Consider the following 25571-nt stretch of genomic DNA (forward strand, 5'->3'; position numbering starts at 1 on the left):
TTATTGTGATTCCCAAAGTATTGGTATTTATAGATTTCATATGCTATCACCTAGAAGGTACCAAATGGATGTAGACGGATGTTCCTGGAAGACAAGGTGCTAGTGTGATTATTTTTCGAAGCCTCTTGGAGGTGGTCCACTTTTTTCAATCTTCGGCTTGCCCTTACATTAAGGGGGAAAAAAAGATTTCATATGCTATATTGCCCCTTGATTATTAACTTTCACTTTTATGTGGGAACCACACATAAGACCATTTGGATTTTCATTCTTAACAAGCCATATTTTTTTCCCCATCAAAATAAAGAAAATTTTTATGTTTTAGTTATGTTGATTGTTTTAAATGTTATATTACTTGTGGATGTTAAGTGTTTAATTTTTGTTATTCCTGGAATTGCTAATATAGGATGGGGGGTTGCTAATATAGGATGGGAATCCATTGAAGAAGTTATGACAAATATTAAAATCCTTGTTGAATCTCAATGCTTACGAGTAATCATTTTGTTTTCCAAATTGTAGAGATGCTTTTTTCATACATTTGGCTGAAACATGAGATCTGATTAATGGTGATGGATTTTGCAGGATACTTGGATTTATAATTTATTTGGCTGGTATGATGCTGTTGTTCCTAAGAGTATCTCAGATATTGTCAATGAGCAAGAGAAGACAAGTGAAAACTTGAAGAAGAAATAGGATGTTGTCTTGTTGTTTTGATTTTGCAATATTTGTGATATGAAAGTAGGTTGGCAAGACAATGATTTTGCCCATTGTTTAAGTCATTTAGGATGTTGATTTTATTGAGACTTTAAGACACTGATTGTATTTTGGCACTTTAGGATGTAAGTTTTGGTTCTTGTAATTTAGGGAGTGTTTTAGGCAATTTGGCATATAAGAACTGTTATACTCATTGTATCATAACACCTGTTTAATGTGATATATTTTATTTCAAAACCCAAACTAGTTCCCAAATTAATATGATTGTATCAGCAACAGCAAACCATTTTTCTAGTTGGTAAAATAAAAAAATAGATAATCCTTGGACTCCACACATATATTGTGCATCATGATTGATGGGCATATGCGCTCACATGCTTTCCAATACATATTACCATACAAAGACATCCAAATAAAACAAATAAAGTCACTGGAACCATAAACATATCATAAATTCAATTTTCAATTCATAATTGGCCGCTAAAGACATTAAGAAAATACATGAAGTTCTTTTCAACAAAAAATTGGAATATTAAGCCATATCCAAAAAGAAGATATCATATTAAAAGTTGATAACATATTAATTTCGGTGGCATTCAGGTTGACTACTTGATGGATGTGTCACATTAATAGTTTCCTGAGAGCATTGATTTCCACTTTGCTTGAGTGGTTGAGGGCAAGTCCTTCGGTTATGTCCGGAATTCCCACAAATCTTACACTTTACACTTGTATTGCGTCTTCTAACCTTGTTGTGAGGGGCTGGTTCATCAAGCTCTCTTCTTCGTTTTTTTTGTGGCCTGCCTGGACGCTTGTGGTATTTTGGTGGATCAATTGGTTCCATTCTTGTGCGTGCCCACAACTCTTCTCCATTAATAGGATGGATCACAGGAGCATAGCAATCCACATAAGCTTGCAAACTAAGTGTTGGATCCACATAGTCAATGGGGTTGAGTCGACTAGCATAAATGCAACTCACAGCATGCCTATAATAAATAGAATGAGAATATTAAAAATGTGTTTCCAAATAATTTAAAGTTTGAAAGTGAGTTATAAACATACCTGCATGGAATTCCAGTCAACTGCCACCATCGACAAGCACACCACTTGAATTTGAGATTGACTGTAAACCTTTGAAAATTATATGACACTTCAAATTCATCATTATTTGCAAATCTTGGTTCCCACTTTCTAGATTCTACTATCTCTTTGTCAAGACGTTTACGAGGTCGAGGGCACACAATTCCCTTGCCATGATATTTTTCTGCTTTTACCCTATTTTGATTAAACCTATCCATCAAATAAGTTCGGATCCAATCAAGAAGACCAATAATTGGTCGTTCCCTTGCTTCTTATAGTCTACCATTGAAAGACTCTGATATGTTATTCATAATCATATCAGACTTGCAATAATCATCAAAATAGGCCTTTGTCCAACAAGATGGAGGAAACCTCATTAAATGTTCATATGCTTCCTTTGAAACTTTTTTCAGCTCATTCATTATCCCTTCCCATGCCGGTGGGTAAGTTGCTTTTGCTGCATGAATTACTAAATCTCTCACCAAAGTTCCACCACCATACTTTGCCTTGATATTGGCATACAAGTGCCTTACACAATAACGGTGTTCTGCACCTTCAAGCAATTCTTCAAAAGCTTGAACTAAACCCTACACATTAAAATACATAATTATTAGATGAACAAATAAATAAAAATATAATACATAAAAAACACATAATTACAACCTTCTGTTGGTCTGAAATAAATACCCATCTTTTTTCTGCTATGGACCCAATATCATCAAACAGATTCTTCAAGAACCATGTCCAAGAATCCCTATTTTCTGTTTCAACCACCGCCACGGCTAAAGGAAAATATTGCTCATTAGGATCACGAGCTACAGCCACTAATAATATGCCTCCATATGGACCCTTGAGAAAGCAACCATCCAATCCAATAATTGGCCTACATGATGCCTTGAAGCCTCTTTTCACAGGCTCTAAGCACATATACAATCTCCTAAATACTCTTGGCCAGTCTACATATGGTTTATCTGTGACAAGACAAAATGTTGATCCTGGATTTTTAGATTTGACTTCCATGCAGTAGTCCCTCAAGTGAACATATTCTTCTTTATGATCCCCCTCAACCATCCCCCTTGCTTTTTTTCTAGCCCAAAATGCCTTATTAAGAGAAGGTTTGGCCATGTAATTCCTTCTGATGGTAGCTTGCACATCTGCCAACTTCATATTTTTGTTCATTCTAACACTGTCTACTATCTTCTCAGCAATCCAATCTGTTGAAGCCCTTGTTGCATCAATGGTTACTCCCCATGCATGCTTTGGATTTAATGTCTTTAGTCGATAAGTCGATGAGTCAGCTTCTTTGCTTACAAACATCAACCAACCACATTTACTCTTGCATTTCACCCGGCATCTCTCTTTATCATTTTTTACATAGTCAAACACATAACCATTCAGCAAAGAGTGCTCCTTCAAAGCATCCTTAAATTGTTTGATTGAAGTAAACTCCATCCCCAAACTAAATTTAAAGTCCTTACACATCTCTGCTGGGTTGTATTTGTCATAACTTGTTATTGGCTTATCTTCATTTTCATCAAACACATGGTCTTCATACAACTCATCATCTTCTAGTTCTGATAGCAAATCACCAATGTTCTCATTCGGCACCCCAGAAAAAGAAACAACTTGTGAACCTACATGCTCGTCTGAATAGCTCCTATTACTTTGTCCCACATTCTCCACTAAATCAACATCAATGAATTCATTGAAGTAATCATATCCCATATCTGCTTCATCACTATCGTCTAAATATTCTAGCATTTCATCATCAATTGCTTCTTGTATATTTTCCTCATGCTCCATGATAACCCTGAAATTTAATACATTAAATTATAAAAGTTTAGAATATTATCAATTTATTATATGGATATATAATAATCAGGTTGCAATTTTAAAACCCACGCATTTATATAAAAAAACGTGCATATATGCAGAAGTCACAGCCATATTTTTTATAAATCGTAAATCTATGGACACCTTGGTCAAATGATAAAAACAATACATAATCATTGAATCCAAACACATCATCTACTTGTTTGTGATAGTGTCACGGAAAGAAATAGAATGAATAAATTAGTAAAATAAAGTGCCAGGGATCAACCTCGTGGACAAGTTAGTAACATCATGGGTCCTATATCTAATCATTCCCAAGCCCTATGAGAACTGAGAAGTCGGCTAACCTTTTGGACAAACGGGAAAAAAAAAAAAAAGTCAAGAGTTCATAAGCAGAGTCGACTAACCTTCTGGAGATTGTCCGTGATGATTTCGGGTGCCTTCTTTGCAATGTTGTGCGTGTTCAATGGAATAGAAGAGACGAAGAGACAACCCTAATGTGAAGCTTCATCGCTACGCTTCTACCTTCACGTCTTTAGTTTACATGACCGGAGTCTTATCTGGCTTTACTTTTTTGATATTTTTTCGAAAATTTTTTTTTCCAGCTAGATGCTTAATCAGGTTCTAGCTGTAAAAATATGTCCAATGGTTTGCCACCTCATTGCTCATTAACGGATTTCTTAACACTGTTAGCTTTAATTAAACAGTTTTTAGCTTTAGGGACTAACGGATCTAACGGAGTAAACTTAAAGGACTTGATAAAAAGGAAAAAAAATGCAAGGACCTAATTCAAAACTCGTGAAAACTACAAGGACTTGGAAACTAATTTTCCCAAAAATTTATATTGGAAGGTTGGAAATGGTAATAACATCAGTGTATGGTGGGTTAGATGGTTACCTGATCTGAGTAGATGCATATTGAGTGACTTGAATGTAGATAGTTAGAGAAATAATTTGATGCTTATTGATTTACTAAAGGGAGAATAGTGCAGTCTAGATATCATTAATGATTGCTTGAGCAACAAAGAAAAGCAATGGATATTAAAAATTCAAATTCCAAGTTAGGATTGTTGTTATAAGCTAATTTGGTCGTGAGGAATGGCATATACACAGTTAAATTGTGTTATTATGCAGTGAAAGAAGAAAAAGGATTTAGTATGAAGAAGGATCCTAATTCTTCTCATCAACTGTCGAAAGAGCTTTGGAAAAAGATATGGAAATTGGTGGTCCCACCCAAAGCGCAGCAATTTATTTGAAGACTTCTTAGTAGGGCGATAGCAACAAAAGAAACACTGTATACAAGGAAATATTCTAAAGATATGCTCTGTCCAGTGTGCAGAAATGAGCCTAGCTAAGATAATTAAACATTTGATATTATTCTACCTTTGGTCCTAGAAGTATTTTTTTGGCTGCAATTTGGGAATCAAAATTGATAGGATGCATATTTCCAATTTTGGGAAGTAGTATAAGGAAACGTTGTTAAGAATGGCAAGATGGATAGGGTGCAGAAAGCTATGATTGCATCTGTGAGTTGGTAGATCTGGAAATCGAGATAGGATTAGATTTTCAAGGATATTAGAGTGGTTTCAATAGTTGTAATAACTATCGAAGTCTTTAAACTAGTAGAGGAATTTGTGAATGCAAAGGTTAAGGGGCCAGTAATGAGCATGTAAATATGTTGTGATAAAGAGGTACGGCTGAATCACTGGACGAAGCCTACTGTGGGTACTACAAAAATCAACACTGATGGTGCTTATAACTTATGAGGAGGCGGATGGTTTTGCTGGTGTGGGTGTAATTCGCAGAAACAATGAATCTATTGTAGTGGGAATTTTATGCAGAAAAGTTACAACAGGATTTACTCTAATGACATAAGATTTGGCTTTAAAGGAAGCCTTTGGGTTGTGTAGCGAATTTGCATCCTGTCACGTTTGTTTTGAAATGGATTGTAATGAGTTATTTAATATGATTATTAAAGCCAGACTAGGGAATTGTGAATGGTAGTGTGCTAATCTAGTTGAGGAGGTGCTATGTTCCAAAGAATCTTTGTCTAACTGTTCTTTTTCTCCAGTAGATCACCAGGGCAATAGAGCTGCAGATTTTCTAGCGGCTAGGCATGTAAGGGGATGTGCCCAAACTTTGATATCTGGTCAGTGAATCTCCTCCGACAGCCATTTTGCATGAACACACCTTGGAATAGAAGGCTCGACCTTGGATGAGGAAATGTATTGGCTGATTGGTCAGCTATTGAGTCTTTTTAAGTTGTCATTGTGATATCATGTTGTTTTGTCAACCGCTGTTTTTCTTTTTTCTTTTTTTTTGTGTTTCTTGCATTTTGTTATTTTTGGTAGGTGGGTTGTACTTTAGGCCTTTTTTTTTTCAGAGAGATTATTTGGCTTCGATTGGCTATTGGTGCTTGTGCTTGATTTGTTTCGTGATTAATAAAATTGACTTTGTTTTAGCCAAAAAAAAAAAAAAAAAGAATGCACTATCGTTGAAATAAATATTGAGTAATTGACTATATTTTTTTCAAACATAAATCGCAAGAATGCAAATCATTTTTTATTTATTTTTGTTATTTTTGACACAAGAAAATACTTAATTTGAAATAATGGAGATAGTATTATATATTTTTATTGAATTTCTTAATAAATCACATTTTTCTATTTTTATTTTAAAAAAAAGGATTGAAAAAAAGATGGTCTAGTTACCAATAAAATAACCAATTTGAAAATAAATACAAAACTTAAAGAAATACACCCCGAAAAAAATCTTCTTTTTTGGCATAAATAATTAGAATAACTTTGGACTAATCAATGTTTGTTAAGAGTTCATTATGTGCTAAATGGATCATAGAAAGCCACCATGTCAGCAATGAACCCTTTTAATAAATTGTTAAATAAAAGAGTTTTACGTTGACTTATATCATAGACGATTGAACAAAAATTCATGACAGATGTCGAGAGTTGAACACAACACTTTTCTTTATTTCGGTTTGGTACCAACTATAAAACACGCAATTTAACCACATATATACCCACACCCCTTTTTACCTATACCTTTTGGTTGGCTGTTTGTTTTATGTCCTTATATTACCTTTTTTTTTTTTTAAATGTTCCCTGTAATTCAATTTTTGAAATACACATGAATTAGTTTGTTTCAATGTTGATGGCAACTTAAGAGTCAACCCAACCCAAAAGAAATCCAAAAACGAAAGCCTAAACCTAACAAAAGAAAGTAAGAAATAAAAGAGAGGAGAGGTGTTTCGGCCGGGTCGTTTAATTAGAAGGAAGCTACATCATGGCATGGTTAAGATGTTGTTTAGTTAGTATATGACTCATTTGTTTGCAATGAACAGCGCTATTGCTTCGATGATCTATTTGGTACGAAGGAAATAGAGAAATGGGAAAAGAAGAAAAAATTGTAATGAGTTTGATTTTAAAAAAAATTGAAGAAAGTTTTAAATTAATTTTTCTTACCATTTTATCTTATATATATATACACACACACATATATTCCTTTACTAAAATTTCATAATCCCACTTCTCCAATTCTTTTAAGCTAAACTCATTAAAATTTTTCCTCTCTTCTCCTCCTCTTCATTTTTCTCATACGAAAGTGATTATAAGTGAATATTTTGGTATGTTACATTCCTTAAAACAAACTTCCTATCACACCCTTATGCTGCGTGGGACCCATATCATCCGCTTATTCTCTCTTTTATCTCCTTTTGAATGCTATGATACATTTACCTTTACTTTGGTGAGTGCAGGTTAATAGGATCTACATTTTGTTTGATGTTGCTCCATGACAAATTTGGGAAGAAATAAGCATGAATGCTTCTTTTGTCTACAATAATCAATTTGTTGGAATTTGATATTTGTTCAAAAGGGAAAAAAAATTTAGTGAGCTGGAGCATTATTATTCTAGACTTACTTCATACAAGTCTGCATATTTCATAAAAATAAAAAACTGAAAAAAGAATTACTCTAATTTTGTATATCCCTTTGAATTTGATGAAAATTTTGGGAACCTCAACCACTTTTGACGAAATCTTCCAAACCCATGAATTTTAAGTCTGGAACGAATTCTTTTTATCTGTCTGCTAAAACCACCCCATCTTCGTTTCAGGATTTTATTTTTCGATGATCTTACTAGTTTCTTCACGTACTTACATCCTGCAAATTGGAAACAAATATTATACGAAATAAATCAGAAACAAGTTTTTTTGGCTTCATATTGCTTTCATAAATAATCCTTAAGTAATGTAGACTTTGCTATACTTCTATGATTTTTTATTAAGTACTACCTCCAATCTTGGAACTCATTTAATTTTTATCTTAGTCCTAAATCTAATATTTCAATCCACTTTATCTCTCATATTTGTCTATTTTTCTCAAGATAGTTCTTGTAATAATAGTAATTCTAGCCAATACACTTGGTTAACAAAGATATTTTAGGAAAAACAACATATATTTATTATAAATAACTAACTTAGCTAATTTTTTTAATATATTCAAATTAGTCAACTAGCTCTTATATTAAGAACCGGAAGTAGTGTTAAATGTAAGACCTAATAGAAGATTTTATTCTAATCCTAAATTTAAGATATCATTTTACTTTATCTCCTAAATTTATAAGTTTTTTTTCCTCAATTCTCCCTATTATTTGCACTTGTTAACAAGATTATCAATCCAAAGAGCAGTCTCCAGTGCAAATACACATATTTTATAAATAACTAACTTAGCTAATTTTTTTAATCTCTGCAAATTAATTATGGGTTAAGGTTAACTTAGCGAATTTTTTTGATCTCTGCAAATTAATTATGGGTTAAGGTACAAATGTCCCAGAAGTTTTTAATCAGGAACTCTCGTTATCTCAAAGTTTGATTAGGAACAAATTTAACCCGAAAGTTTAAAATCATAATAATATTGTTCCCTACCATCAAGAAAAACTAATATTGACTGTTAAAATAATGACATTAACCATTAACATTTTTAATAGCAAAAGGCAATATTGCTATGATTTTAAATTTTTGAGGCAAATTTGCTCCTAAAAAAACTGTTGGATACCAAGCACTCCAAAGTGAAAACTTTTAGGGTAATTTTGCACCTTAACCCAATCTAGTTCTTACATACAGGACTTGAGGGAATATTGTTTTTTAAAATATTTATGCACACTATTGTAGCATCAAAATAAGATTACGAACTTAGCTTGTTTTATCAGTGTTTATTTGTTTTGATTAAAAAAAACTCAGTCTTAATTTGTTAATTAATGATATTATTGAATTTGAAACTTAATTGGCAGCTGAAAGTTGACCTTCAAGTCTTTTGGGTTGTCTGTTTTCCTCTAAGCTTGTAGGGTGTAGAACCTGCATACGAAGAAACAGAATTAGCATCTGCCTAGCTGGATTATATAATACTCTTTTGGTCTCTAATATAAAACCTATTTAACTAATTTGATTAGATTAAGAAAGTTAGGTAAATTAGTTAATTATAAGAAATATGACATATTTTTCCTTAAATACTATAATCATCTTCCTTAATATTCTCTGTCCCTCTTTCACTTGATTACAGTCAACAGAGTATCCATATGGATAATTTAGAAAAAATTAAAAAATATAAGAAATATATCTTATATTTAGGATCAAAATCAACTCAACAATTAAGTCATATATTAAGGATCGGAGTATATATATATAGAGAGAGAGTGTGTGTTCAGTCAATGTGTTATTCTACAAACAGTACATATATATAATATCATAATGTCACACTTAAAATTATTGTTTACCTCAACCAAACTTTTCAACTTCTTCCTCATCCTTCTTTGTATATAACCTTTAGTGCTCTGCGACGTAGTATTAAATGAAGATTTCATAAAAACACTGATTTTTAATTAGAACTAACGTGTACACAAAATATTACCTTAACATGGTATCTCACATATGCGTTGAAGTTTAATAGATTCCATAGAATCTTGTCCGGTCTTTTGCCTTCAACATGGTGTGAAGAGATATCTGTGATCCACGTGCATTAGAATCCATATATCTTTATCAAGCAATTCTTTTGTTACTAATATTTGAGTCGAAGTTTAAAGACTGATACCGAAAGAGACGAATCCTCCATTGGTACTCAAATCCTCGAATGCTTCTCCTCTTAACTCTGGAGGAGGAATGGCTGACCATGAACATCGTGGTGCCTTGGCCCATTTATCTGAGTTTCCAACATCCATGAGTTCCTGCCATTAATTATCAAGAAATAAGAGAAAAAAATTATCGCTAGTGCAAAAAGGCCATTTTATACCGGTTATTCAACTGAATTAGATACAGCTAGTATAGAAAGTCTAATATTTTTACATTGATTATTATTGAACCATTGTAGGAAAAAACTATTCTACACTGATTGTTGCTAACCGGTGTAGAAAAGTTTTACCAAAACGCAAAAAAAAAAAAAAAATGTTGAGAATTAATTACTTATTTGTGCTATGTCACAATTCATAAGCTAATTATGTGATGGGAAAATGATTCATTTTTAGCAAATTCTAACTATTTAATTGATTTGACGGTCTAAATTTATTTTCTTAAATAAATTATTAAGAGACTTGGACCATCCAAATTAACTAAATAATGGTCATATTTTCTTTAAAATGAGAAGATCTATAGCTATATATTACTCTCGATTCTTAATATAAGAGTTAGTTTGACTTTTAATTCGATTCTAAATATAAAACTCAATTCTAATTTGCCTTTTATATTTATTCATTTTTTTTAAAGTAATTTTTATAGTAGTTATATATGTTAAAAGTTCCACCAAATAGTAGTTTTAGCTAATATACATGATTCTAGGAAAGACAACACATATTTATTATAAGTAACCAACTTAACTAATTTTTTTAATTAATCTTTCCAAATTAGTTAATTATGTCTTATATTGAGGACTAAAAGTAGTCCATGTACCTGAAAGAAAGCTGTTGCAATAATGACATCTGCATTTTCTCTGAAACGAATTGGGAAAATTGCTATGATTCTTTGAGGCTGTGTGAAGCATATAAATAGTCAACATGGATAAGCACTAGAATATGAACAACTGTGACAGATGACAAAGCTGAATTAGTAATTCTTGTTTATGGTTTATGAATCCTAATCTCAATCATGTCATTGTGATTATCAGAACTTTGATTTCTTTTATTAGAATATAAAAGTACTTCAAAGTTCAAATGACGTAGAACATATGTCATTTACCTTTTGAGTTTTGCCAAAATTCAAAAGACCCTCCTTAAGTCTTGTGAAATTATATGAGCTTTCTTTCTACTTTCAAAGCCTATACAAACTTTTTTTCTGAAAGCAAACGCTAAATTACATAGATGTCCTTTGAGTGTTCAAACTTCAAAGACGTCCCTTATATTATGAAGGAAAGCTAGTACATATTTGATTAAAAAAAAAACACAGATGTTCATATAATTTCAATAAAATCCTAAACAAGTTTATGTATTTTCATCCTTGTTTCTTGGAAAGTTTCTGGAGACTTTGAAAATAAAGAGGAGATCTATGTATAAAAGAGAGGTTTGTGTAATTTTTGAAAAATTTAGGAGTTATTTGTGCGACTTACTTCACAATATATCATGAAATTAAATGGAAAATCAGAAAGAAATAACAGTTGGAACAGGGTATTAGCGGGGGAAAGAAAGAAACAGAGTATTTGATTTTCAAACTTGATGAGGATTGTGGGATTTTGATTTGAGTGAACATAATATTGGAAATTAGTACCTGCTTGATGAGAAAGAATGGTTCTCTTGGATGGTACACAAATTTGATGGGTTTATAGAACTCAACATTCTGAAGCATGTCTTTCAGCTGACAACTTAGAACGACTGATTGAATTGTGGAAATCTCTCTGATGATTTTAACATGCTCTGCATCAGGAATTGAGTACAATATTCATACTTATTGTCCATGTAACAGGTAATAAAACTAAATAATTTCATCCATTGCACAAAGTCTAAGATACGAGTTAAACTATTTATGGCTCACATGAAAATCTCTTTTGAAAATGAAAGGAAATTTTAATGAATTTTTGGAGGAAAAAAATCAGGAACAGTGTATGCATTTTATACTAGGTGAATCTGTGTGGTTTATCAAAACTCACATGAGGTCTATGGAATTTATTTGCATTTGTTTCAAATAATCAAATTTAAATTAATTAAAAGAAAAAAGAAAAAAAAATCTCCTTGGTCCTCTAATTTCATACAAATAAAGGTTTCAATTTAGTCTTTTAATTTTACAAAATATATTTTTAGTACATTAATACTATGTTTGGTACGAGATTTTTGGAGGGGAAGGGAGGGAAGTTGCTCCCCTCCCCTTGTTTGGCTAGTGCAATTTTTTAGGATAACTCCCCTCCCCTTGTTTGGTTAAAATATTTTTTAAAGAGGGGAGAGGCTTTTCTCCCCTCCCCTTCCTTCTAGCTTCTCTTAAAAAGTGGAGTTTTTTTGGAGGGGAGATGAGAGATAATATTTTAATTCCTCATATACCCTTTTGATTTGTTAAACCCTAATCATTAGTCGTAAATATTTCTACATAAGAGAGTTATTTTGAACAGCTAGCAAGAGATTGTTGAGATAATTGTCTCCAAAATTAACAAGCATTTGTAAACCTTTTTTTCCCCTCTTCTTCTAATTCTAAGAGGCCGTCGGTATCTTCTTTCACTTTCAAGGTCTTTTCTCTGATTGAAATATATCACTTACGAATTTTTATTTTGATATCCTATAAGTGTTTGACTGTGTCCTGTAAATCAAAATTGGTAAATTACATTATATATAATTATATCTTAACAAAATAAAAAAGCGAGAAAATTCATTTAAATTTTATGAAGTTAAAATAGTCAATTTTTTATTAAAACAAAATAAGGTATTATTAAAATTGCTCCCTCCCCTCCCCTCCAATCAATCCAAACAAGAGATCATTAAAATCCCTCTCCTCTCTTTTGTAGCTACCCTCCCCATTCCTCTTCTCCCTTTCTCTTTGTTGAGCCAAACACAGCGTAACTCTAACACCATTATTATTAAAATATTTGTGTCAATCAAGTCTCACATGAAATTTTTTGTGTGCCAATCATTATTATGTCTTAAAAAATAAATTTAATATAGCAGTTTTTATGAATATTTTATGAACATTTAAAATTTTAATATTTACATTTATTATTAATAAAGCTAACGGATAAGAGTAAAGAATTAAAAAGGCACTTTATAAAATTAAGAGATCAAAATAATATCTTGCGTCAAGTAAAAGGTCTAAAGATATATATTTGCAAATATATATATATATATATATCTACATGATTTCAAGCCAAAACTTTAAAAACGCGCATGTACTTTACTTAGATGGAAACTCTAAACAGTTATAATATAAGCTGCAAGAAAATAAATAAATAAAGAGAAAATTAATCTTTTCGTCCTTGAAATTTTAACTCATTTAAAACTCAGTCTCTCAACTATAACTCGTTATGACTCCTGTCCAAAAAATTTAACTCGTTTAAAACCCAGTCCCTCATCTTTTTTATTGTTAATAATTTTGTTCTTATCATATATAATCCATGCCACGTCATCATTGAACCATCCTATCGGGAAAAAAATACAGTTATAAATTCTTTTTTGGACTTCCAGCTCAGCTCTCCATGTAAATTTGACAAAAGAATTGAAAAAAAAAATAAAGCTTCAGATTTACCATGAACTAGAACTAGTGATGACGATGGTGACCTCACTCTCCCTCACTCACCTCCTCCCTCGTGAGTGAGGGAGAGTGAAGTCGCCGTTCGCACTTCATCTCCAGTTTGAGTTCATGGTAAATCTGAAGCTTTATTTTTTTTTTCAATTTTTTTGTCAAATTTACATGGAGAGTTGAGCTGGAAATCTACAAAATAATTTATGACTGTATTTTTTTCCATGTAGGATTACTCAATGATGACTTCACATGGGTTATAGATTATTTAAAATAAAAAAGATGAGGGACTAAATTTTAAGTGAATTAAACTTTCAGGGATTGAGTCATAACAAGTCATGGTTGAGGGATTGAGTTTTAAATGAGTCAAAATTTCAAGAACTAAAAGATTAATTTTTCCATAAATAAATAACAGAATTTAATAAAAAATTTTAAAGGAATTTTTTTAATGACATTGAAATTGAGTTGAGATATGGCAAACCTTTTGCAGGAGGAATGTGGTTGAGGTAAAGAATGAGAGTAAGTTGGTATCCTTCCCTGGGAGGATCAACAATCTCCAAAGCCTCTGGGCAAAGCCCTTTTACCTTTTGAATGGTGAAATTTGATAGTTTATCTGATTGAAGTCCTTGGCAAAGTGGCGGCAGTGATATTGACAAGTATGCTATTTGTGGATTTGAGGCATGAGACTGAAAATAACTCACAGTGAGCGTTTAGTTTCCATGAAAAATTGAATATTTTATGGAATTATTTCATAACTCTTCAATATTTAAGTTCATTTGGACTTTTGTATAACACACATTCACATAAATTATTAATTACCTGTATAAATATATTTTGTATAAAGTCTTTAAAAATGAATTTTATTATTTATGATTTTTATAAATATTGTGGTTTATTTTTTTTTTAAATTTATAGGTTTAGAATGATAAAGTTTTGTAAACTAAGATGCGATTTGATTCAAGAACGACTGTTGCTACCATGAAAAATTTGAATAAAAATAAAGGTAAAATCACAATGAGTTTTGATAAAATAAAATATTGTGTTTGATGTGATATAGAAAAAAGTTTTCTTAGTATAATATATTAATTTTTTATTAAATTTTTATTTGCAAAAAAATATTTTCCACGTGCCTTTAATAAAAAATTATTAAATATTTTTTAATATTTAAAAAATTAAAATTATCAAGAATTGAAAGTCATTTTTTAAAGGAGAAAAAATAGGCATGGCCACTTGTATGCTTTATGTGCTGTTCTCCAATTAATTTACAGCGTTTACTGATAATTGGCAGGTTGAAAAATAAAATCCAATTGGCATTGGATAATTGGAAAACAGCATATAAAGCCTATAGTTAATCACTAATTCTGTCCTAAATATAAAAACTAATTTATAGTATAAATTATATTATTGTTAAGAAAATACCAAAATAATTCAAAATATCACTTTAAGATCGAAAATCAGAACTTCAATGTCAATTTACTTAAGGGTTTTTAAATTAGCTTTTTTAAAGCAATATTAGGGGGTTTGATGTAAATTTTTGAGAAGGATTTTGTTTCAATTTATGTGAAAGTTTTTTTTTTAATTGCTCCTAAAAGGTATCTAAACTTCTTCTAAATCCTTTTTACTAGCTTTTCACCCTGAGGCCCAAAGTAAGGACAAACATACGCCTTTGGAATCTGGCCGGAGCAAACAAAAAAAAAAAAGTAAAAACAAAAGGGTTAGGGCATGCTTTTTACTCTTAGAAAAATATTTAGGGCTTACCCAATAATAAAGTCTTTACGTTGACAATAGAATTTGAACCCACAATCTTATAAATTATTAGCTAACTATAAGTTGGCCAACTTTTGTTGGCTTTAAAGTTGATGTGCCCCTTTAAAAAATTTGACAATTATAATATAATATATTATAGCATATGGAAAATTGCGCTCAAGTCAAATTATTTTGGGACATTCTTTAAGCTAGTAAGTACAATGCACTTGCCGCTTGTATGATTGTTATGGAGAACTTGATTGGGTTATTTTTTTGTTAAAATTTTTACCTAGTATACAATATTTTTTAAGTATATTGTGATTAATTAATATAAAAGAAAGCCGTGTATGAAGTTTCAAACCAAAAACGTACAAAGCACAAAGTCAGAGAAAGAAATAATTGAAAATAACAAGGGGACCCAATCAAACAATAAATTTCTGAAGATCTAAATTCCTAGTTGTTGAGTCCAACAAAAAAAAAAATTCCTAGTTGGTTTTAAGAGTAACTCAAACATGTCGTCTGTGTTACTGTTTTACTAGGTCTAGCGTCATGTTTAGGAATAAAATAAAATATTGTATAATTTAAACTTTATGATTAATTATTATATTGCGAACTTTTGTTATCTCTTTTAAGCTAATTATTTACATTAGAAGTGTTATGAAAATTGTTATCATCACTGAAAATATAATATATGTACTCTAAAATTTAATGAAATTGGAAGAAATTTCAGTTGGGACTTACCTGAATATGGTATTCCGCTGATCCAATTTCATATATGTGATGATCAATCTCCAAGGGCTTCTCAGTCCTGTCATGAATTCAATAAAAGCATATAAAGTCTATTTTTATTTGAAATTTAACCTTAAATGGTGGGAATTTAATTTCAATGCACCGAATCTACCTAAATAATCATTATCATCTCTGGCCAATATATGTTATCAATATCATCAATAAAATATAAATTCTATGGGGAACTATATGACTTATAAACTACTAATGATCTAACTTCTCTTAGACTTTGTTCAACATTTTTTTAATGTTTTAAAATTTTCTCCCTATATTTAATTCCTTATATGCATTTTTATTTTCATTTCTTCAATATTTTCCACATATTTTTTATAAGCTCAAAATTTCAGTGAGATGAGTTTTTTCCCCGAAAAGAATAGTTTTTTATCTCTTAAATACATGCCATTGAACAAAGGTATATCTTTAGTTCTCATAACACACACACCCCTATCCAAAAAAACAATTAAAGAAATTGATCGTTGAGATCGAAGTAAAGTTTGGTCCCAACAAGGGCTCTAGAGATTAGTATGAGGTTAAGTTTTCTAATGAAATTACCCAAATGCCCTTTTTTGGAAAATGAAATTACTACAACAATTTTACAGGCTCTTTTTTTGCCAAAGAAATGTATTCATTTAAAACAAAAACCAGAAGAAAGAAACTAGCTCCAAGGCCAACAAAGTGTCAACAACAAAATAGAAACAAGAATTCTAAATGAAAGCAAAAGAGAACATTCTGCACTGAATAACAACTTAACAAGGTAAGTAATACTTTTACCTTACCAAATGACAATGTTAACTCTGGCCAAAAAATGACAATGACAACTAAGATAGTGATAACTAATTTTAGTGAAATGTTTTATTAAACATTAATGGTAACAACAATTTAACAAATAACAATTTTAACTTGTTAAATGACAACAACTAAGACAAATATTTTATTGACAGCATTTAGATCATTTTGCAAGAAGATCTGATTCTAAAATAATCTCTAGGAAATTCATAAGAACTATTAAGCCATTTCGAGGGACCATTTTGAAATTCCGATATTTCAGTATCCTTAATTATACGTCTTTCTCCTTAGAAAAACCTAGGAAGAAAAAGAAGATACAAAAGTGAAGTTACTTACCGATAGAGTTTAAGGAGAATTTCTGTGAGAGCAGGAGAAGCTCTATCTATGAACGCCATGGATCTGTGATTCTCTTATCTTCTCTGTGTTGTGTGTTAGATCCAGAGTGAACTGAAATTCCTTCTCAAAGTGAAGTGGTAGGTTTGGAGGTATATATAATAAATAAATTAAATCATCACTTTGAGTAAAACCAAAGTTCAACGTTGCAATCATGTTTGGTAACCTTTCAAGTAACTCCACATACACTACTAATTCCAACTATCACCAACAGCACATATACCCTTTTGGTTTTTCTTTCCTTTTCATTGTTTATTTCTTTCGTGACTTCTGTCTCAATCATTATCTCAATCAAACTCTTCTATAGTTTGTTTTCACACACAAATACATTTACAAACATCTTAGAAAGGTAAGTTGATTAAACATTACGTTTAAAATATTCCATGTCATGAGAATGGAAATTACGTGTAAGAATACAAATTACCTAAAACTTGGCTACAACTTAACTTGTAGAGTTGAGACATCATAAAATTATAGTACAACATTACTACTGTTTTTTTTAAAATTAAATTTGAACTTAAATCCTTTAAAATTTGTTTTTAATTTTTTATTTTATATGCTACTTCTTTTGAAATGGAGAAAAAAGGTAAAATTTAAAATAATATTTAAGTATTAAAATCAAAATTTAGAAAATTCATTTTTAAAAAAAAGCAACAAACTTACTGTGTTATTGATTTTCAGCATTATTAATATATCTCATTGCCTAAGAATATTTCTGGAAAATGATTACATATGTTAAACAGTAAAATGCTGTTTAAATAATGTTTTGATGGTAATTAAACAATTTAAAACTCAAATAAACCACTATACTTAATATAATTATATAAACGGATCAACTAGCTAGTCTAAAAAATTCCGTTTACCAACCTATCTTCAAAAGATACGTATAATGTCTACACAAAAAAAAAAAAAAAAACAGAGAGATTGGGGATATAAACAACTTATCACTGAAGAGCAATTCAATTAAAACTTAGAATTTTTTATAAGAGTTATTTTAATTATAAAAATTTATTATGATAAATAATCTCTAAGACACTCTAATGCAATAGCCCTTCGGGATTAGAGGTATTTTGGTACCTTCATTAAAAATTATATACTGTTTGGTAAACTTTTGATATAAGTTTATGGGTATTTTTGATCTTTAACGTTTTTATTTTAATTAGAATATTTTGAGACTTTCATTAAAAATGTTGTAGGTCTCACTACAAAAAGTAATAGATGTTTTCTCAATTTAATATTGTCATTATTGGGCTTTTTTTTAAAACTTGTCTTAGTAGATTTGAGCCAACAAAAAGTCATGATGTTGGGTAAACTTTTCATATAAGTTTATAGATTTTTTTTATCATTATCTCTTATTTTAATAATCTAAATTGCTATCAAATGCTTTGTCATTCTAAAACTTTTCCTGTGGTCGAAAGATTTCAAGGGTTTGACTTTGAGCTCATTACTTTACATTTCACCAAAGTAGCATTCAGAAAAGAAAAAATAAGTTAGAATCTCCATATGAATATAAAGTACTTCCTCTTGTCTTTAAGGTAGAAACTAGATAATTAATTTATAAAAATTAAAAAAATTAGTTAATTTAATTATTTATATAAAATGTATATTAGTTTTTTCAAAACATCTTATTAAATTATTTCCATTAAAACTACTACCTGATGAAAATTTTTCTAATATATACCATCAATAGTGTCAGTGTCTTGGTGATAGTTTGAAAAATGTAATAAATTTAAGGGACATAGTGAATTATGATCTTATATTTTGGATTAAAGTAAATTAATCTACTAATTTTTATATTTAGAATTGGATGTAGAATTTTTCTTTTAACCTTCCCCGCTATTTGCACTCTGTTCTTTTGCATTTACAAGCAGCATCGAACATTTGTTTTCAGTTTGAATTGGTGTTGGATTTTTCCATACTACTCCTTTGGTCCTATTTATAAGTTACTTTATTAAATTTTTAGCATAAATATATTATATTGTCCTTCATTTATTATAGTGTAAACAGTTCTTTTTTTAAAATGTGTATATATTAAACATGAGTAAAGTTGAAAATTTGTTATATTTTAAGGAAAAGTTAATACAATCACTACTATAAAAAAAAATCATTTTCGTCTATTTTGGAGGCCTTTATTCATCTATTTCATGGGGGATTTTAACAGAAGAGACGTGGATGGTATCAACATATTCTTTTGTTCATAATAGACAAGTATGAGCATGTCATACTCGCCTGTTCCCAAGTGAACAGACAAGTATATAATTTTTTAAAAAAATAAAATTCATAATTGATATACCATAGTTTTCCTTTGAACCCTGCAAATGAAACTGAACCAAAACAGAGTACGACAACAACAGCAATTCAGCAAAGGTAGTTTTCATACAAATGGTATCCTAATGACATCCTAAACAACATCCTATACTTATGAAAATAACATCGTAATTAACTTAGTGAAGCAAAAAATAACTAAACTCCCTAAACTATGCCTTTCAACCTCATGTGTCATTTTGAGAGAAATTCTCTTGAAGAAATTGCCCTGCCAAATGATCTTAAACAGCATCAACGTCTTCATCAGTGTAAGATCTTTGATCATAAAAAATCTATAAGTTTATGAATAAAAAAATTTAATCAAAAGAAAGCAAGAAATCAAATTGAAAAAAATCAAATAATTATAATCAAATTAATTATTACCATCCCAAAATCTTTAGCACATCCTGACTCAATAATTTCATACGTGAAACGGATAATATAGTATCTACACTCTAAACTTTCTGGTTGCAGATGACACTGTAAATCAAAAGTGAATAAAAAAGATAAATATACCTATATATGAAGTAATTGTTGGTGAAATTGAAGAACTTTAATTGAAACACTTACTAATGGTTTGTGCCAGGCCATCTTGCCATTTTTACCATCGCGCTTCCCACCTTGTATATAATATGCCTTCAAAGACCTATCACTAAAAGAAAATGACAAGACATTAGAATAATTTAATGAAGTAAAAAAAAACCATATATAAGATGAGAAAAACTTACGTATTGAAGATACATTTAATATCATCACTTGGGCAATGCCCCAAAGAATCAAACCAGTAAATGACATTGTTTGTAGGGCAAGCAATGCACAATGACCAATATTTGCTGAAATATTAAAAGAAATGAAACCAGTGAATTCATGGAAAATTATATATATAAATAGATATAAAATACTTACTTTTCAATAATTGGGGCAAAATAACAAGGTAATTGGGTCTCCAATTGTGTTATCCACATATCTCATCTGCTTATCAATGGTGTTCTTTACAGGTTGCAAAGCAGCTGAACACATGAATCCATATAAGTCTCTCTTTCCCGTAGAAGCACACAAGTTACAGAAGTAACTATAATCAAGTTAAAATGAGTAAAAAATTAGTTCATATGTATAAGTTAAAAATGAGCACACAAAAAAAATCATAAAATAAAATCACATTATTGCTAATTGTGTCACATCTCGCCAAATTTAGCATTGATAGAGGGGATGAAAATTTTGGTTAAGGGTCAATAGGGAAAGAAGATTGGCTAAAAAAATTAGGCATAGTGTGAGACCCAAAAAGGGTTTAGACTGACATTTTCAAAATTATCGATCTAGGAAGAGCAAAATGGAAAATTTGAGAAAAATTCTAGAAAATTCACTAAAAATGAAAAATTGGTGAATTAGAGGTTTTAGAACCTCAATGGAAGCCCTAGAGGTGAAATTGGTGTAAAAAGGAATTATTACGGAATTTCCCAAATACAGAGGCTTTTTGGGAAAATTGAAGGAAAATAATTATTTTAAATAACTAGAGATCTCAATAATTCCCGAAAAAATATGTATTAATTATCTAAATATTTATGAGAATTTATAAAATTAATTTTAGGCCTTTGAAGCACAGGAATTAATTTTTTGAAATTTATTTTTCACAGTTTTACTGATAGAGGCCTAATCGGGAAAAATTCAAAATAAATAGTTATAGGTGGAGAAAAATTCTAAAAATTTCCAGATCATGTCATCATATGAAAAGAGGATTTTTAATGAAGAGAAATGAATTTTTAGAGGTCTAGAAAAATTATGGAATGTTACTAGTGAATAGTAATTGATAAAGTTTCGAAATTGCTGCGAATAGTGAATAGTAACTCGAAACCTAAGTTGAAATTTTGAAATTTTCTCACACTTAAGGCTTATATAATGGTTCCAAATTTTTCCAATTGTTATATAATGAGGTAATAAAGGAGGTGTGACACTTTTTGGTATCAGAGCAAAGATTCTGGCTTACTATAATATGCTTTGATTATGTGATAAGTTTACTATGGATTAAAGGTTTTGGGTTTGCTTAATAAATGTTTTGATAGTAGTGCTCTATGGTATTGTACGGCATTGTATTGCCCTGTATTATCTTGAATTGTGTTGCATTGTATTGCTTCAATTATATTATTGGTTTGCTGCATGATCGGACCGGAATGTCGCCTTTGGGGTCATCAAAATTATGATTGTACCAGATAATGTAGTATAGGCACAACCAATCATTCTTCTCGAGGAGCACTTTATTGGAAAACAACCTAGTTTAAATTGGTAATAAAAAACATGATGATTTGGGTGAAGAAAAATGGGGTTTTAATTGTTTTAAAGGTGGTGTATAAAAGTAAAGTGCAGAGAAATAGATGTTTTTGATATTTTAAATGAATGAAGAAATGTTTTGGATTAAAGGGAAAGTATGGTGAAATAGTCTCTTGATGTTGAAAACTCAGCTATCATTGCTCTTAAATGATTGGGAGCTTTAAAAATGTCTATCTGAAGAAAAACCCCAAGCAATCACTTAGATCCATTGTCTTAATTAATGAAAACTCACTTTAATCCAAGTTGATCAACACCTCTTAAAACAATGTTGAAAACCACTTAGAGTGTAAATGAATAGATGATGCAAACATCCTTAGAATATCAATCAACAATCATAGAATACCAAGCGCACAGATTAATCATTAATAATCACTGATAATCAATTTGAACACAAGGATTTAAAAACTAATATATTTATATAGATGATCCAACATTAACAGCATCCAATCCAAATACATTTAGTAGTCTAAACAAAAGATTTATAGTCATAAACCAAGTTTGACACAAGTGCAGAAATCCCTAAATCTAGAAACCTCTAACACAGAATTAAGCACAAGTTTAGACTCATAACTCCCCTATTAAGTCCTTGAGCTCAAGCTTTGCCTTCTATCACCAAGAAACTAAAGATTTATCCTCTCATGTCCTCAAATCAATCATAATTGCTCTAGGTATGAACAACCACAAGTGATGCTAATAATAAGGTTGGAAAAATGGAGAAGAAGGTGGTTGGAGTGGTTTGATCGGTTCAGAATTGCAAAAAATGATGAAGTGAGGAAAAATGATGGTTTTGGGTGTGGAATCAATAGAGGCTTGAGAGGAAATGGTGGTGGCCTCTATCCTTGCAAATCTACAGAATGGAGTCCTTTTCCCTCGAGATAGCTACCCCTCTTAGGTATAGAAGCTCAGAAACCTATTCCAGAAAGCACAGCTTTACTTAACGCACTCAGGTCACGACTTTAGATGTGTCATGTCGTGACTTGGGAGACCAGGTTGTGATCTGAAAAGTATCATGTCGCAACCTGGGGAGGCAGAGAGCATTCAGTCTTGACCTAGCTCCAAAACACATAGTTCCACTAAAAAGGGATCTACATTGCGACCTCAACAGTCCATGTTGCGACTTGGGGAGGCAGAACACTCCCAAACTTGTGTTTTGGTCCTTTATAACTTTGTGGCTCCATCAATGCTCCATCTTGGGTCTTAAATCTTTCTCCAATTGCCTGAAGAATTACAACAAAGAGCTTTGTAAGGAGGAAAATTGACCTTTTTTACCCCTTAAACAACAAAATGCAATGCATGAATCAATATAATCAAATGGATATAAATGCATGCATAATAAGGGTAAAAGTGTTGCCAAACATAAAAAAACACTTGAGAAAACCATATAAAGATAGGGTTCTATTACTCCCCTACACTTGAACCTTTATACTCTTGGACAAAGACTTGAATCATTCCAAAGAAGTACAGGTACAATCAAGGAAACTAGCATGTTCAAAAATGAACTTAAGAACCAAATAATTAATACCCCTTAAGAAAACAATAATGATAACATAAATAAACATAAAAAAAAGATAGGGTAAAAGTGTTGCAAAACATCAAAAAACACTTGAGAAAATCATATAAAGATAGGATTCTATCACTCCCCCATACTTGAACCTTTGTACTCTTGGACAAAGACTTAAATCATTCCAAAGAAGGTACAGGGACAATCAAGGAAACCAGCATATTCAAAAATGAACTTAAGAACCAAATAATCAATACCCATTAGGAAAACAAAAATGATAACATGAATAATGCAAGCAATTAGACACAAAGTGCAATTGACTCTAAGGGCATGGACAATAGAGATCCGCTCAAGAAATGTAAGTGTTTTAACTCACTCTTCTCTCCTCATCGAGGTTCTTTTCACTCAAAATTCAAATAACAAACATCCTACCATAGGCTTGTAATAACTCTAAAATCTCCACTGTTATTTAGCATTCATGTTAGGAATCAAGAGGGCTTTTAGGGTTGTAATGATGGAAAAGCGAAATGGAATGGAAACTTGGTGAAACCGAGTGTCAAGAATGAGAGCAACGTGAGTCAAATTTCATCTATTTTTAAATAAAGAAGTTCAGATCCTAACCTTCTTTCACCAAAGGAACACTTTATTTAACTTTATTTTGTTGCTATATCTTAAGTTTGTAAACATGTACTTTTTCTTCTTTTTTCTTTCTTCTTCTTTTCACACACTTTTTTTTTTCGATTCAAAATGATATTCCTGAAAAAGTCCCATGAAGGTTGGGAAATCTCAAATGTAAAGATGAAATAAACTCAAATGAAAATTGTAGCTTAAACACTCAGAATGTGAATGAATTGAAAGCAATGAAGGCTCAAAAGAGTTGAACAATGGATAAATGTTTGTAGATTTTGTTTGGGTAAAAGGGTGTAGAAAAGAATGCCTCTATTATATTCAAAAATCATAAATACGCATCTAATTTTAACCAAGAGCTAAGACAAGTTCTAGAAGATGCAAGCCAATGAATAATCACTCAATTTAGGAATTAAAGCTCAAGAATATCCTTCCAACAAAGGTTTCATATCTCAGATGCTCATACATAAAGTTTCAATAAATATGTATTAGTTAGAAAGCATTAGGTCACTGATAGAACCCAATCTTTATATGGTTTTCTCAAGTGTTTTCTAATGTTTTGCAACAATTTTACCCTTATTATGCGTGCATTTATATCTATTTGATTACATTGAGTTATGCATTGTATTTTGCTATTTAAGGGGTAAAAAGGGTCATTTTTCTCATCTAAATTTTAATTGCCTTGATCTGTAATCAGTTGGTCTTTACAAAGCTCTTTGTTGTGATTTTTAGGCAATTAGAGAAGGACCAAAGAATCATGATGGAGCATGGATAGAGCCAAAATGTTACAAGGGCCAAAACACAAAAGTTGGGAGTGTTCTGCCTCCCCAGGTCATGACATGGACTACTTAGGTCGCGACCTAGATGCCTCTGAGTGAAATTAAGCGTTTTGGGCCCAAGTCAAGATAAGAGCTCTCTGTCTTCCTAGGTCACGACATGGAACCTATCAGGTCACGACCTGACCCCCCCGAGTCGCGACCTTACATTCCTGAGATCATGACCTGAGTGCGTTAAGTGAAGTTGTGTATTTTGAAATAGGTTTCTGAGCTTCTATACCTAAAGGGGGCGGCCACCATGAAAAGACACTCTTCTGTTCTGCAGATTTGCACAAGGTTGAGCCACCATCATTTCCTCTCAAGTCTCCATTGATCCTACACCCAAAACTTTTATTTTTCTTCATCTCTTTATCATTTTCTGAGATTTTGGACCAATCAAACCATTCCAACACCCTTCTTATCCATTTTTCCAACTTCATTTTTAGCTTCAACCATGGCTGTTCATTCCGGGAGCTATTGTGATTGGTTTGAAGGCATGAGAGGCTAAACCCCTTAGCCTCTTGGTGATGGAGAATGAAGCTTGAGCTCAGTGATCTAATCGGGGAGTTTTCTTTCTATAGTCTAAACCTTTGTTTAATGCTATGTTGAATATTTCTAGATTTAGGAACTTTCTGTACTTGTATCAAACTTGGTTTATGATTGTAAATCTGGTGTTTAGACTATTCTATTGTATTTGGGTTAGATGGTGTTAATGTTGATTAATCTATAATCTATATAATATTTTAGTTTGAATCCTTGTGTTCAGTTTGATTTTCAGTGATTATTGTGATCAATCTCCATGCTTGGTATTCTGTGTTTGTCGATTAACATTCAGAGGACATTTGCATCATTCATTCATCTACACTCTAAGTGGTTTTTAGCAGTGTCTTAAGAGGTGTTAATTAACTTCGATTAAAGTGAGTTTTTATTAATTAAGACATTGGACCCAA

The 25571-nt window shown here is 31.1% G+C and overlaps 2 protein-coding genes across 3 annotated transcripts; both read right to left on the reverse strand.

The window, feature by feature from the left end:
* Nucleotides 1-909: 909 nt before the first annotated feature.
* Nucleotides 910-3591, reverse strand: LOC114755691 (uncharacterized). The gene is made up of 5 exons (XM_028944555.1): nucleotides 2476-3591; nucleotides 2161-2375; nucleotides 1771-1998; nucleotides 1457-1694; nucleotides 910-918 (listed from the first exon to the last, which is right to left on the reverse strand). The coding sequence occupies exons 1-5, from the start codon at nucleotides 3589-3591 to the stop codon at nucleotides 910-912; spliced, it is 1806 nt and encodes a 601-aa protein (XP_028800388.1).
* A 3844-nt stretch (nucleotides 3592-7435) lies between these two features.
* Nucleotides 7436-17106, reverse strand: LOC114755698 (actin-related protein 2/3 complex subunit 2B-like). Of its 2 annotated transcripts, XM_028944568.1 has the most exons (10): nucleotides 16993-17106; nucleotides 15823-15889; nucleotides 13817-14021; nucleotides 11386-11531; nucleotides 10576-10653; nucleotides 9725-9857; nucleotides 9545-9636; nucleotides 9411-9467; nucleotides 8940-8991; nucleotides 7436-7798 (listed from the first exon to the last, which is right to left on the reverse strand). In XM_028944568.1, exons 1-10 carry the CDS (start codon nucleotides 17049-17051, stop codon nucleotides 7605-7607), a joined length of 1083 nt encoding a protein of 360 aa, XP_028800401.1. In that variant the 5' UTR covers nucleotides 17052-17106; the 3' UTR covers nucleotides 7436-7604. The 2 variants fall into 2 exon arrangements, with proteins under 2 accessions (XP_028800401.1, XP_028800402.1); XM_028944569.1 differs by lacking the exon at nucleotides 9411-9467.
* Between the last annotated feature and the right edge of the window lie 8465 nt (nucleotides 17107-25571).

Source organism: Neltuma alba, unplaced genomic scaffold (assembly GCF_004799145.2).
Source record: "Neltuma alba isolate B1F8T4 unplaced genomic scaffold, ASM479914v2 tig00010322_pilon, whole genome shotgun sequence".
Taxonomy (NCBI): Eukaryota; Viridiplantae; Streptophyta; class Magnoliopsida; order Fabales; family Fabaceae; genus Neltuma; species Neltuma alba.

Bases quoted from the DNA above. Each gene is read 5' to 3' on its own strand.
- LOC114755698 (XM_028944568.1), bottom strand. From the start codon at position 17,051: ATGGCGTTCATAGATAGAGCTTCTCCTGCTCTCACAGAAATTCTCCTT. The intron at 11,532-13,816 runs GTTTGCCATATC...TTCCTGATGCAG, and splicing joins CCACATTCCTCCTGCAAAAG to AGCATGTTAAAATCATCAGA. The intron at 8,992-9,410 runs GTAAACAATAAT...CTTCGTATGCAG, and splicing joins AGTTGAAAAGTTTGGTTGAG to GTTCTACACCCTACAAGCTT.
- LOC114755691 (XM_028944555.1), bottom strand. From the start codon at position 3,591: ATGGAGCATGAGGAAAATATACAAGAAGCAATTGATGATGAAATGCTA. The intron at 2,376-2,475 runs GTATTTATTTCA...TTTAATGTGTAG, and splicing joins CCATAGCAGAAAAAAGATGG to GGTTTAGTTCAAGCTTTTGA. The intron at 1,695-1,770 runs GTATGTTTATAA...TATTTATTATAG, and splicing joins TTGACTGGAATTCCATGCAG to GCATGCTGTGAGTTGCATTT.